This window comes from Gracilinanus agilis, chromosome 5 (assembly GCF_016433145.1).
Source record: "Gracilinanus agilis isolate LMUSP501 chromosome 5, AgileGrace, whole genome shotgun sequence".
In the NCBI taxonomy this organism is placed as follows: domain Eukaryota; kingdom Metazoa; phylum Chordata; class Mammalia; order Didelphimorphia; family Didelphidae; genus Gracilinanus; species Gracilinanus agilis.
In genome coordinates, this window is record NC_058134.1 from 119,734,317 (window position 1) to 119,749,406 (window position 15,090).

Below are 15,090 nucleotides of genomic sequence, written 5' to 3' on the forward strand. Positions count from 1 at the left end.
ACCAGTCCCCAAAGCGTAAGCTTCCAGTCCCCAAGGTGGACTGAGGAGACAGTACCAGCTAGCCCTAAACAAAGACCCTCTCTTCTCGATGGGAATGATTTGATGCTAATCAGCTTTTCCCACCCCCATCTTCAGAGAGCCCCGTGAATCCCGATAGGCATCTTAACAGATTTACAGGGATTGGCTAGGCTGAAGAGGATTCAAAGCAGCAGCATGTGAATAAGGCCACTGCTTCCTCACAGTCACTGTCTGCTAAAGAAGAGACTTGAGAAGCTCCTATTTTAAAAGGGGTGGGGGAAACCTTCCAAAAATAGAGACCTGAATAGATTTCTTAATGAGACAGAACTGTGTTCAAGTGTGTCTCCTATCTGCTCTCTCTCCCTCTCCCCCACCTCTTCCTCCCCCCCCACCAACTCCACTCTCATCAGATCAATGTTGAATCCAATGAAATGAGTTACATTAATGTTTTGCCCCTAAATGGTGATACGTTTTATTTCTGGGGGAAAAGACCATTGTTAGAATATCAAGTCCAGTGTCAGACTCTGCTACATACAAAGGACATGGAAAAATCTGGATATATCAGGGAAGCATAAAGAAGAAAGAGTCACAGGATCTGATAGTTAGACTGGGAAGGGAACTTAGAAGTCATCTAGTTCAGCCCCCAAATTTCTGCAGATGAGGAAACTGAGAGCCCGTCGCTTGTCCAAGAATACGGAAGTGTCACTGGGCTCTCTGACTCCCAATTCAGCCTTCTTTTGATTGAACCATGAAGAAGAGTGAAAGTAATTGAAAGGGAAAGGTCTGGAGAGGCCATTTCAACTGGTGAGAGGATATTACCATACATCCAGAATGGGGTGCCCCTCCATCTCCAAAGAAGAGACAGGAGACGTCTTTAGAGGGCATCAGAATGGATTTAGAAAACCCCTCTAGCATGAAGGTTTTAGATCCAAGGAAGACAGCAGTGGACTCTAGAGGTCAATGGTACTTGGTCAGGGAGCCTGAGATGATTTGACATGAGGTAGGACTGTTCAAGAAAGAAAACACAAGTCTCACACATCTGTCAACATCATTACTTTATATATCACACATATTATATATTTGCTGGTCGAGCGGATGGACATGCAGTGAAAGCAAGGAGACCGACTAGAAGAGATCCTTCTGGCCCCCAAATTTCAAGGGATTTGATAGATTAGAGATCTCATCTAAGCCCTGACAAATTGCTGTTAGAAAGGGAGGCCCATCCACTGGGCACTATAGTGGGACCATTGGACTAGATCCAGTCAAGTTCACTGTCTTTCTATCAGTAGACTGCTTAATGTCACTCTGGGACAACGCACCCTTGGAAATGCCCACTGAGCCATCCATAGCCAAGGGACTGTTTCAATGTGGTTATATAGAGGGGAGAAGAGAAGAGAGGCTGTGCCCCTGCATTTAGGCTTCCATCCTCTCCCTTCTGTCAAGGTCTGTGAGAGTTCATAATCCTGCTGCAGTCTACAAAGAGTTGTTTTCCTCTCTACATTCTCTAATCCACATCCTGTGACTTTGACAGCTGGCGCAGCCCAGAAGATAAGCAGGGGCACTCAAAAGTCAGGTTTCAGTAGCAAAGAGTCATAGAATCAGAGCTGCAAGGGCCCTTGGTAGGATCTAACTAATCCAACTTCCCTCATTTTGCAAACGAAAGAACCGGTGCCCAGGTCATTCATATAGTAAGAAACGGCTAGGATATGAGCCCAGATCCTTTCCCTCCAACGCCAGCATTGCACCCCAGTGCTTCAAGTTTGAGGGAAGTGGGTATCTTGGAGGAAGAATCATTTCAGGGTTCAAGGAGCCCTGGATCTCATTATCAAAGGCATGCAGAATGAATACGTGGTTCTGAGCTCTTGCTCTCTCATAGTTTTTAAGGCAAAGGTTTGGTTTAATAGTTTCTAAGAGATTTGAGGGTGTGTTTTTTCTCTTTTTTAATGTACCAAGCATGTTACCACATGAGCTCAGTGCAATAGTCTGGTTACTAATGAAAGGCAGACATCAAGGGACTGAGATCTTAATTGCCACCACATGTGGGACTGTTGCTATTGTCTGGCTCTAAAACCAGATGTGGCACTAGGGAAATAGATATGGGACAATGAAAGTTCAGAGAAGCTAAGGAAAGGAGAAGTACGCTAAGGGAGCAGAGGCTAGAGCTTCAGCAAGATATGCCAAATGAGGACAGGCTCACCGGAACAGCTGACTGGGCCTTCTCTGGCATTCGCCATGGCCCAGCCTCTTTTCAGAGAGACACTGGCCCTAAGAATCTTAAGCCCAGTCATCTCTGGAACAAATAGGTTGCCAGCTATCTAATTATTTCTGAGTTTCTGAGGCATAAGAATAAGCCCTAGAAGTAGGACGGAAATCCCTGGTAACTAAGGAGAAAGCAACTTGAAGATTTGGTAGTTCAGGGTCTTTTTAATGTTCTCATAGACTGCTTCCAAAGAGAGAAATTGAGTCAGATAAAAGCCTGTATCCGTACACAAAACTAGTCATGGACAGATCCAGGAATAGAGCTCAGATAGCCTGATCCTGCATTTTTAAAGGGCATCTTTTATTTTTAAAGTGTGCTAAGTACCTTATAGATTGTTCTCAAGCTTAGTGGACAAAAAAAACCTAGCAATAGCTAAAATTTGAAGACTCTTTGAAAAAGGGATAAAATTTACTAATTTGTGTGAGCTTCTACTCATAAGTTGTGGTTGTTTTTATTATTACCAAATGAAAGAGTGGCTTAGTTAGGGGTAGTGAATGATAAATGCATGTATTCCCATGAATGTATTGTGTATAACTATGTTGTCCTCTGTTGTTCTCTCTCCCACATTCCATGAGCCTGGATTTTAGTCTGAAATGGAAAAATCAGGATTTTAATGAGGTTTGTCCTGGCAGGAAAATGGACAGCCAGCTCAGTTAGTGAACTTTTCAAAAGAAAGGGAGAAAGAGATGGCATGAGATAGGGATGGACCAGGGGTTAGAAACAGAAACAGAGACTTATGGAGAGAGGGAGGGAGAGAGAGGAAGGAAGGAAGGAAGGAAGGAAGGAAGGAAGGAAGGAAGGAAGGAAGGAAGGAAAGACAATGAGTAAAGGGGTGGAGATAAAGGGAGGGAACAAAGGAGAGTAGAAGAATAAAAAGAAAGAAGCAAAGAAGACTCATGAAAAATCATATATTATTACTGTATCAGAGAGGGGGAGAAAGGGACAAAAAGTCACCATGCAGTCTTTCTTTCACTTTCCATCCCTACATGACTCCAGACCACCTGAGGAAAGAGTAAGGGGGAAATCAAGGTCCTTGTGTGAAGATGGGAGCCCAAAGAAGATGACCTCCTTCTCTTCCTCCTCTCTGAGAAACCCTTTTCCTTAGATCCTACCATTTATTTCTCTCTTCATCCCAGGTCTTGAGCTGTGTCAATCCAGACAATGTCAACAGCCCTGAGATCCCAGTGAAGATTCTCAACTGTGACACCATTACCCAGGTCAAAGAGAAGATCCTGGATGCCATATTCAAGAATGTTCCCTGTTCCCACAGGCCTAAAGCTGCTGATATGGATCTGGGTGAGTGAGCCAATGGATCTGCCTCTCCAGGTAGAGTCCAGGAGAGAAAAGATTACAAAAATGCCTTCTTTCTTGCTGTTCTCCACAAAAATATCCAACCAGAAGTTTGCTGATCCCCTTTTAAGCAGGCTGTGGATACAAGTTCTAGCTTGGTAAGGAGGATGAATCAAATAGTCATTGCCAACAACAATCTTCTATGACTGTGTGCTACATGATAGGGAGGGGAAAAGCTTATATCCAAATTATAGAAGTTTCAAGCTAAAGGATCCTCTAGTCCAGGGGTCGGCAACGTATGGCTCTCGAGCCATATTTGGCTCTTTTGAGGGCCAGATATGGCTCTTTCTATAGGAGCCCTAAAGTCAATTTTTTTTCAGGCACTGTTACAGGAGCGCACTGTGAGCACTGTACGGCTCTCAAGAAATTACATTTTAAAAAATGTGGCGTTTATGGCTCTCACGGCCAAAAAGGTTGCCGACCCCTGCTCTAGTGTAATCCTCTCATTTTACCAGATAGTGACAGAAGCAAGACTAGAAACCTCAGAGGTGAATTGTATTTACTCTAATCCAGGGATTCTTAACCCTCTTTGTGTCCTCATGCCCTGATCTGCCTCCCCCAGAATAACAGAACTGGTGAGTGGTGGTGGGCAAGAAGAAAACAGCTCATGTTATGTGACAGCCTAGCCTAATCCAGGTCTTACTTATCTCCATGGTTTATTTATTTATTTTGAAACCCTTACCTTCTGAGAGTGAGTTCTAAGACAGAAGAGTGGTATGGTTAGACAATCAGAGGACTTACCCAGTGTCACACATCTAGGAAGTGTCTGAGGCCAGATTTGAACCCAAGACCTCTGTCTCTAGGCCTAGTGCCCTCTCCTCTGTGCTACCTAGCTGCCCCATAGTTTATTGAGCATCCTCAGAAATAGGATTGAAAGAGACAAATAATGAAGAAAAAACAAAAAAGGGAGGTTTAGAAGTCTAGGCAGCATGACAGAGGAAATAGCATGCTTGGGACAGAATCATAAAGATTGAATTCAGATTCTTCCTCTGAGCCCTCATGGACATAAACAAATCATTTAACCTCTGCAAACTTCAGGATCCCCCTCTGTAAAATGGGGGCAATAACGTGTAGCAACTACCTCATGAGACTGTTAATAGACTCCAGCATAATAATATATGGAAAGTGTTATATAAACATAAATCTCTCTATAAATGTCAGTTATTATTAGATTGATGTTTTCCAAATGATGGCCCTAGGCCAATGTGGAGTTGTCTCTCCCTGTCCCTACCCTTTGTCCCTCTCCTTAGTTTTCCCTCTGCCAGCCCTGCTGATGTACCTGAAGGATCTGGGTCAATGAGAATGGACAAGAAAAAAATGAGAGATGGCAACTTTCAGGGGAGCAACGCTTATATTTGATTTCAAGGCTGTCTATGAATAGATTGCACAGCCTAGCCTACATGAGCATAGATACCTTATGTGCACATGATATAAGGATGTGGTCCTCCCCAGTGTTTCATGCAGCCGCGTGGAGTGTCCCTGAGGGAAATCCCAGTGAGATTCCGAGCATAGCCAGATATCAGCCTTCATGCTGATCTGAGGCGGGAGGGATCAGGGAGGGGGAAAGAGGGTGATGTTGGCAAATAAATCACAGAAACAAACAAGAAACAAGACAGATCCCCAAGGGAAGTCCTTGGACCTTCAAGCATGCCTCAACTAAGCTAGCCAGTTCAAATGAATAATTATGCTCTGGGGATCGGAAGACTTGGATTCGAATTTTGCCTTCAGTGCTAACTAGCTAGGCAACCTTGGGCAAGTTTATACAGCTCTGAGAGTCCATTTCTATATCTGTAAAATAGGGACAAACAAGTACTTTGCTCTGCCTACACTAGAGAGATGTTATGGGACAGCAAACCCGAACGTGTTTTTGGAAGATACAGAGCACTATACAAATGGACTCTCTTATTGTTCGTCTTCTCTAAGATCATGTGCTCAAAATAAGTTTTACAGTGGCAGAGAGCCTTTGAGATTATGGGAGGCATTACTCATGATGGAGTGCTGGACTTAGAGTCAGGAAGACTTGAATTCAAATCTGACCTTAGACACTTGTGCTGGACAAATCACTTAACCTATGTCTGTCTCTGTTTCTTCAACCATAAAACAAGGATAATATAACATATGCCTTTCAGGATTTTTGTGAGGATCAAAACTAATAAATCATAAAAGCACAGGAGCAGCCAAGTAGCATAGTGGATAGAGAACCAGGCCCAGAGTTGGGAGGATCTCAGTTCAAATCTGATCTCAGTCATGTCCTAGCTATGGGACCCTGGGCAGGTCACTTAACCCAATTGCCTAGCCCTTACTGCTTTTCTGCTTTAGAATTGATACTTAGTATTGATTCTAAGACATAATTGAAGGGTTTTAAACTAAAAAAGCACTCAGCACAGTGCCAGGAAGATAGTAGGGATTTAATAAATACTTGCTTCCTTCCTTTCTTCTTTCCTCTCATTTATAGATGAGAAACTGAAGCTTAAAATGATAAAGAAACTTAGACTTATCCAAAGCCGAATAACTGGGTTTTTTTTTTTTGCTGAACCAGTATTAGAACCTGGGTTATCAGTCTTAACCCCATTTTCACTATCTCATGCTGCCCCCAAAATTCAGAGGAGTATAGGCTACATTTCCAATAATCTCTAAGGATCAAATGAGATGATGTTTGTAGAGTGCATCCTTAGCATAGTTCCTGGCACATAAATACTACAAAAATGCTCATTCCCCTCCCTCCTGCCCCTCTTTTTGAACCTAACCTCTGAATTCATTGGTAGATAGAACTCCCAGGTAAAGAAACTCTCTCTACCAATGTAGTCAAATATTCTCTGAAATTTATAATCATAGCTGCTTGAGACCCCTGAGAAGTAAAATGACTTGCTCCTGGTCACAGTTCCTCTGTGTGTTATACGAACAATAGCTAATATTTAATTAATTTAATTAACATTTTAATTTTACAAAGGCCTCATTTGATCCTCAAAACAACCTTGTAGGGTAGGTCCTGTTATTTCCCCTGAATTTTAGAGGCAATAGAACAGATGCACGAGAGAACCCATTGTCGGGTAGAAAAAAGATGGAATAGAGGAAGTGATGATATGGTCAGTGTCGATATTAGGGTAATGTCAATTCTTCTCCCTTCATGCTCTTGTTCAGGGTGAGCTGACATGTTCATGGGTATCTCTGTTGGTTGAAAAACTAAGTCCTTATAACAACTTCCTACATATTTCTTGTTGTTCAGTTGTTTCAGTTGTGTCCAACTCTTCATGACCCCATTTGGGGTTTTCTAAGCAAAGATCCTGGCCTGATTTGCCTTTTCCTTCTCTAGCTCATTTTTACAGATGAGGAAACTGAGGCAAACAGGGTTAAGCAATTTGCCCCTGGTCACATGATAACACGTGCATCTGAGGTCAATTTGAACTTGGGTCTTCCTGACTCCAGGTCCAGGCACTCTATCCACACCCCCTCCTAGCTTCCTATATTTGACCATGTTCAAAAACACGTTTCATTCTTTGTTCCTCACTTCTCTATCAGGAATTAAGTTTTCTCATTTTACAAATGAAGAAACTGAGGCCCAGGGAGAGAAGTGATTTACCATGGCTCACACTAGAAGCATTTCTTGCTACATCAAAGCTGAGCATAGCTGTATTACAACACTAAATTTCCCCATCCCCATAGGAAGTATTATTCTACTGTTTGACGATACTAGCAACACATAAATTCATTAGCAAAAGCATTTAATTAAGATCCAAAGCAACATAAATAACAAGGAATATAAATAACGCTGCCAGGCCTGTGTCTACTTAGCTGTGCTTTTTAAACCTCCTTCTTCCTGATAGCACTATGGCGAGGGATCACATACAACCCAAGCATTGTGGGAGACACATTCCAGACATTTTCTCCTAATAACTATAACTCTCTCCCAAGGGTTCTGAGAAATGAAGTCCCATGGTCAAGGTCAATCATGGCCACCACAAGAAGATAGTTTGGGACAGAGTCGGGACCAGGACCTAGGTCTCCTGACTCCCGGTCTTCTATTCATTCTATATAGATATGATTATATCAAACCAGAATGTTAAGGAGAAACAATGTAGGGATGGCATGAGAAGAAGGGGGCAGCTAAATAGCTCAGTGGATAGGGTACCATTCCTAGAGAGCTGAGGTCCTGGGTTCAAATATGGCCTCAGACTCTTCCTAGCTGTGTGACCTTGGGCAAGACACTTAACCCCAAATGCCCAGCCCTTATGACTTTTCTGCTTTAGAACCCATACTTAGCATCTATTCTAAGACAGAAGGTAGGGATTTTAAAAAATGAAAGAAAGAAGAAGGAAGAAAAGCAATTTGGGGCAGATAGGTAGTCCAGTGAATAGAGCATCAGGCCTAGAGTTGGCAGGCTTGGATTCAAATTTATCCTCAGGCACTTCCTAGTTGTGTGACCCTGGGATAGTCACTTTACCCTGTTGGCCACAATTTCTTCATCTCTCAAATGGGATGGAAAAGAAAATGGCAAATCACTCCAGTGTCTTTGCCAAAAAAATAAAAAATCAAAAATCCAAATGGGGTCATGAAGAGTTGGACATAACTGAAATGACTGGCCAACACCAACCAGATATCCCTCCATCTCTGAATCATGATCCTATGACAAAGGGGAGCTAAGAAAGTGGCAGGTGTGGCAGTAAATTGAATAGTTGCCCAGCCTTGGAATTGTGAGGATGCAAGATCTCCTGAGTCACATTAAAGTGTGCTTAGCATACAAACCTTTCTGGGAAGAGCACTGGGGAAATGTTTCCTGGACATTTTGGTCCATTCTAGTCACAAGAGAACAAAAATACATTTGGTCCTCTCAGGAGAGATCATTTTGTAGTTAGCACAAATTGTTTCTCCATAGCTCAGCTGAGTTTTTGTTTTTCCCTAGGCTTGACTTTCTCCTCTTCTACCCGCCCCCACTTCATGCTCCAGGGATAAGGGGAAGAGGAGAGAAAGACAGACACAGACAGGGAGGAAGAGAAGAAGGGAGGGAGGGAGGGAAAGAGAGAGACAGAGAAAGAGAAAGAGAAAAGAGAGAGAGAGTGGTATTTTTATTTTATTTATTTAGCTTTGGAAAGTTGCTCCTGATTAAAAAGCCTATGGGCACAAAACTGACAAAGCAGATTGTTAATGAATAGATGTAAGGTATTCTCCTTTAAACCATACAGAAGAGAGAAATCAGCATCCTAGGAAGAGTAGCTGCCTTCTGATGCTGCCCCAGGGTGGGTCAGCTGAGCTTGAGAGCCATAAGGAAGTCATCAGTGGATACTCTGCTCTTGCTGTTCTGTTGGCTTATTTGGGTTAGGTACATCATTTGGGGAGAGGGTATTGCTATGTCCTTCCTCCTCCTCACTTTCCTAACCATACTGAGATTTGATCATTTGACCCAGTTATATCACTATCCACTCTCATTGCTTGTTTCAAAGGGAAAGCTTTAGTGATTCTGTCATGCATGTTGCTGGACAAAAATCCATCAGTGAGCCTGGCACATAGTAGGTGTTTAATAAATGTTTATTGATTGATTTATTATACATAGGATGTGTTTAATAAATGGTAAATGAATGAACTTGAAACTATCAGAGCCCAGTAATATGTGTCACAAAGGAAGAGGGTTGAGGAATGGAGGAGAAAAGGCTATTAGAATTGGAATTAATATCCAGGTGAATCTCATCCTTCTGAAATTTCACCCTCTTCTACTCCTGACATTTATGAGGTACTCCTTTTTTTAAGTGCTTTTAAGCCTTTAAGTTTTAATAACTTAAAATTGCACTAAAACCTTTAGAACACTCAAATACCATTGTAGGGGGGTTTAACTAGAATTTGTTGTTGTTATTTAATCAGTTGAGTTGTATTCAACTCTTCTTGACCCCATTTGGGGTCTTCTTGGCAAAAATAATAGAGTGGCTCTCCATCTCCTTCTCCAGTTCATTTCACAGATGAGAAAACTGAAGCAAATTGGGTTAAGAGATTTGCCCAGGGTCACATAGTTAGAAAATATCTGAGGCCAGATTTGAACTCATGAGTCTTCCTAATTCTAAGGCCAGCAATCTGCCCACTGTGCCACCAAGTTGTTCTTAACTGTAATTAAGCCTGTCCCAAAGTGGAATGAGCTGCCTCCAGAAGGAATGTGTCTAACATCCCTGAAACGCCGCAAGAGAAAACTGGCTGGCCACTTGTCAGGAGCTGCACCAGACCCTTTTCTGAGGTCCCTTCCAATAACAAGATTCCTTAATTGGTTGTCCAACCCCTTTCCTGCCTCTGACTTTGTTGAAGCACACACGGTTTAGGGCTGCTCAAACAGACCTAATCATCTCCTTGCCAGTCATGGTGAAAACCACCATATTAACAGCTCCCATTTGTATTGTTCTTGGTGAGGTTTCTCATAATAACCATTCAAAGCAGGCAGTGTAAGTATTATTATCCTCATAATTCTGAGAAGTAAACTGAGGCTCAAAGAGTTTAAATGGCTCACGCCCCCCCCCCCATTAAGCTAAACTTGATTACCTGCTGGAAAGTAGGAGAGAAGAACTGAGAAGGGGAGGGCATCTGTGCCATTCTTACTGTGATAGTCCATCACAAGGTATGTCTCTGATACAGATACCTACCCTTCCACCCAGATACCCTCTGAACATTGTCCCTCCATCTGCTGTACAAGCTTTCAAACTGGCCCCCTCGGATTCAGGCATCAACTCTCAGGGCTCCCAGCTACCCAAGGCAACAGCTGCATGACTGACACTGGAGAAATCCTACCCCTAACCCCTGTACCTCAGATCACCTCATGGCTATGACAGGTGCCCTTTGAAGATAGTTTTTGCACTCCAAGATAATGACCTATAAGAGCCTCACCTCTGGCCTTTTCAGTAAGGCATAGATGGATCCTGAGCTGTCCTGAAAATGCTACATTATCTTTGCCACCAAAGGCAACTCCCTTCCAAATTTCCCTGTTACTGTGTCAGGCCCCATCTCCCTTCTAGTCTCCCATATTTATTCTTCTGGTTTCCTCAGTGTTAGACTCATCCCCTCACTTTCCCTTACCCCATGTATCCAAACAACTGCCAACTCTTAATGTTTCTACATGAGCCTCATCCCTCAAATACTTGGCCACTCACACATTCTATCATTACGCAGCAGCCACTGCCCTGGACCACCACCTCTCTGGCAATAGTCTTCTAATTGGTCTCTCTCCCTAAAGCCTCTTTCTCTTTCCAATTCATCCTTCTTACAGAGGGTGATTTTCCTAAAGCACAAGGGGTTGTTTTTTTATTGTTTTTTTTTAAGCAAAGTTCTAATCCTGTCACTCCCCCGCTCAATAAACTCCAGTGACTCCCTACTGATTTTAGGATCAAATATGATTTTACCTTTAGCTCATCCTTTTAAATTTCTATTTTTTAGTAAGTTTTACAAAGTATACAATTATTATATATATGTATATATATATATAATTTATAAATAAGTAAATATATTTTGTTATAGTATACATTACATGTACATATAATATATGTAATATACATGTTTATAGGTATATAATTTATAAGCTGCAATTATATGCTCAACATATATTATAAAATATGTGTTATATGTATATAATTCATAAACAAATACATACTCTATAGTATGTATCATATATATTACATGTAATTTATATATAATATAATGTATATATTATATAATTTATAAATAAATACATACTCTATAGTATGTATTATATAAATTACATGTAATTCATATAATATAATGTACACATATTAATATAATTTACGAATAAATACATACTCTAGAGTATACATTACATGTAATTTCATATGTATATAATTTATAAACACATACTCTATAGTATATATAAAATTATATATAACATATATATGTATATAATTTATAAAATACACATTTATAAATGTTACATGCAATTCATATATAACATATCATAACTATATAATTTATAAATAAGTATATTATATACTCTAATATGATATATCATACATATAATGCATATCTAATATATCTATATGATTTGTAAATAAGTAAACATATGCCTTATAACAGATACTATGCATTATATAATTAATATATATTATATGCATATAATTTATAAATAATTACTACATAATTAGTAAACAAGTAAATATAAACTCTATAGCATATATATTATAAATTATATGTAATATATAATGTATTGTGTTACATAATTTATAAATAAGTAAAGATATACTTAACATGTGTTATGAATAACATATTTATATGTAATATGCATATAATTTATGAATAAATATATTGTGTATACTATATTATGTTATATGCTATAAATTACACTCACAAATAATAATTGTGTATTTCGTAAAGCTTAGACACTCACTAGCTCTGTGACAAGTCACTTAACCCCTTTGGGTCGCATTGCAGGGTAGGATTCTCTGACTGGGAGGTCCCGCGGGGTTCTAGAGCTCAGCTCCCCACGATCACCCCATAGAGGGATGCACCTGAGGCTTTGCTCTAGGTAAATGGAGAGAGAATGTGCAGCTCTTAGAAGAAGGGGGCGAGGGGGCCAGACTGCAAGGAGCGCGCGCTGATCCAGTCCTTGAGTGCTCTCCAGGGCCACAGCAGCATGGGTGGTTACAGACTTTTAAGATTTTTTTTTTTTTTTTTGGTGGCTGTATTTGTGGCAGTGACCTCCAGAGATTCCTCAAATTCAATGCAAATGCTTTATCAATAGCCCCGGGAACTTCCTTCTCTCTGTCTTGCAGCTGAAGTCACGCTGAAAGGATATATTTTTTTAAATAAGTAATTCTTGTATGCAATAAAAAGATACACTATCTTCTGAGTGAAATATAAAGAGTTCACAGCAGCTGTCTCCCCAGTTTGCATTTACCAGCGCTCCCGATGGAGAGAACAGATAAAGATAATGGGATTTTTTTTTTTTAATTTCACCTCTCTCTCTCCCTGGAAGGTGGAAGTGTAACAAATTGGATTGTGAGTGTGTCTGTCCTTTGTGCTCAGAGCCAGGAGCAGGGCGCCAGGAGGCTGGGCAGCCAGTAGCAGCAATTTTCATTTAGTGCCATGCATATGAATGCGGGGGTCACCTTCCTTCCTTTTCTAAAGCATCCCCCCATTTTCTTTTTTAACTCTTCCCTGACCTAACACAGGGAGGTCTGGGACCCTCACCAGGGGATGGGGAGGAAAGTCATTGGCCATTAATCACTAGGAGCACAGTTTTGTCCTGCGTAGGGTGGGAGCATGTTTAGCAGCTAATCAAGATTTTAAGAACACTTCATGTTGTCCAGTTTAAGAATTAAAAAAAAAAAGATTCCAGCTTAAATGATTTCCAGTTTAAATGATGTTCTCAGGTCCAGATTTCTCCCCAGGGATTTTCTTAGACTCATAGTTATAGAACTGAAAGAGGCCATTTGAGTCATCTAGTCAACTCCCCTCACTCTACCAATAAGGAAACTGAGGCCTCCAGCTGAAGTGATTTGCCAGAGCACACACAAGTGGTATGTATCCAGGTAGGATTTGAGCCCAGGTATTTCGACTCCAAATCAGTGCTCTTTCTATAAAGATCTATGGCCCTTTTCATCTACCCTGCATGGCACAGGTGCCACCATCATCATGACAATAACAAGAATAATAATTCACATCTGGAAATGCTTTAAAGTTTATAAAATTCTTCCTTTACAAGAACCCCATGAAATGGGTAACATGTCAAGAGCCTTGTTGTGCCTCAGAGAAGGTAAGTCTGAGTCAGGATTGAAATCTAAACTAGATAGATAGATAGATAGATAGATAGATAGATAGATAGATAGATAGATAGATAGATAGCTGGATGGATGGATGGATGGATGGATAGATAGACAGACAGACAGACAGACGGGGATGGATGGATGAACAGACAGACAGACAGATAGATAGATAGATAGATAGATAGCTGGATGGATAGATAGATAGATATAGAGAGATAAGTAGAGAAGGATGGAGAGAGAGAAAGAGAGAGAGAGAGAGAGAGAGAGAGAGAGAGAGAGAGAGAGAGAGAGAGAGAGAGAGAGAGAGAACACTCAAGCATTGATCCAAATGCTAGGAATACAAATATAAGTAATCATAATACTGCCTGCCTTCAAGAAGCTTACATTCAAATAGAGAAAGACTGAAGAGAAAGGAAGGAGAACTGCCCAGGCCGAATAGTGAGGAGAAAGTTGTGAAGTGACAAAGACGCCTGGACCTTAGCAAAATAAAGGAAAAACTGACCTACCAGAACTAGGGCCTCAAGTCTTCAGCTCTATCCTTTACCACACTGTTGGACAGCCAATAGAGATTCCTCCACCTAATAAGAGCAGGTCCTCTCAGATAACCTGCAAAGAGAGCTTCAGGGGAGGTCATTCCTGTTTCCTAATAATTGATGCCTTGGGTCATCTCTGAGCTGATTGCCTACGTCCCACATGGGCCTTGGCAGCACTTGCCAGGCTATCACTACAGCATCCCTGAGGCTTCAGGAGAAGCCCTTGAGGAATGACATTTTCCTGGGTGACATTGACCAAGCTGCCTCTCTGCCCCTGAGCAAATGCACCAGGGTTTTCTCACTTAGCTCACATTGGGAAGCCAGAGGAGGAGGGAGCTTTATTTTAGCTTTAGCCACAGAATCAGAGGGAGCTCATTTGGTAAAGGGAGCACTGGACTGGGAATTGGGAGACCTGGGTTCTATTTATTATCATTACTGTTATGATAATTAAGCATATGTTGAACACCAACAACACACGGAGCATAAAATTAGACACAGTCCTTGCCTAAGGGCCCCATAAGGCTAATTAAACAAGCTACACACATGCAGAGAGAGAGAGAGAAAGAGAGAGAGAGAGAGAGAGAGAGAGAGAGAGAGAGAGGGGGGGGGGGGGAGGATGGGAGGGAGGGAGGATGGATGTGCTGCCCTTCAGCTCTGAAGACAATGCTGCTGACCAATCATCACTCTACTACTCATTTTTCCACTTTGCACAGAGCCACCCACACTCTTTTTCTTGCCACCCCCAATACACCCATGCAACACATGTCCAGTAATGCCTTTGACCTTCTCTCTGCAACCATATGGCCCAAAGGTTGTCAGCAGTGATTCAGAGGAGTAAACAACAAAGTTTCTTTCCCCTGCTCTGTCAGAGTGTATACAGGCTAGAATATATTACCAATAATGACTTGATCATAGATCTCCCAGAAAGCCATCATTAGCAATGAGAATTCCGGGAAAAGGAGATGGGTTAGTCTGCTATCAAGAGCAGAGAAGGCAGATGGATAGCTCCTGCACATCCACTGGCATTCACAAAATATTAAAAGAGTAAGAGACTGGTTGGCATTTGGGTAGATCTTTGAAAGGGACAACTAGGTATCTCAGTGTAGAGAAAGCCAGGCCTGGAGTCAGAAAGTCCTGGGTTCAAATCTTACATCATATACTTCCTAGCTATGGGACCCTTGGCAAG

The 15,090-nt window shown here is 41.4% G+C and overlaps 1 protein-coding gene across 1 annotated transcript in view; it reads left to right on the forward strand.

The window, feature by feature from the left end:
- Positions 1–15,090, forward strand: part of PLXNA4 (plexin A4) — a 588,990-nt gene that overhangs the window by 537,068 nt on the left and 36,832 nt on the right. The window contains exon 24 of the mRNA XM_044679013.1: positions 3,415–3,574. Coding sequence (XP_044534948.1) covers positions 3,415–3,574 — 160 coding nt within the window. The remainder of the gene's footprint in view (positions 1–3,414; positions 3,575–15,090) is intronic.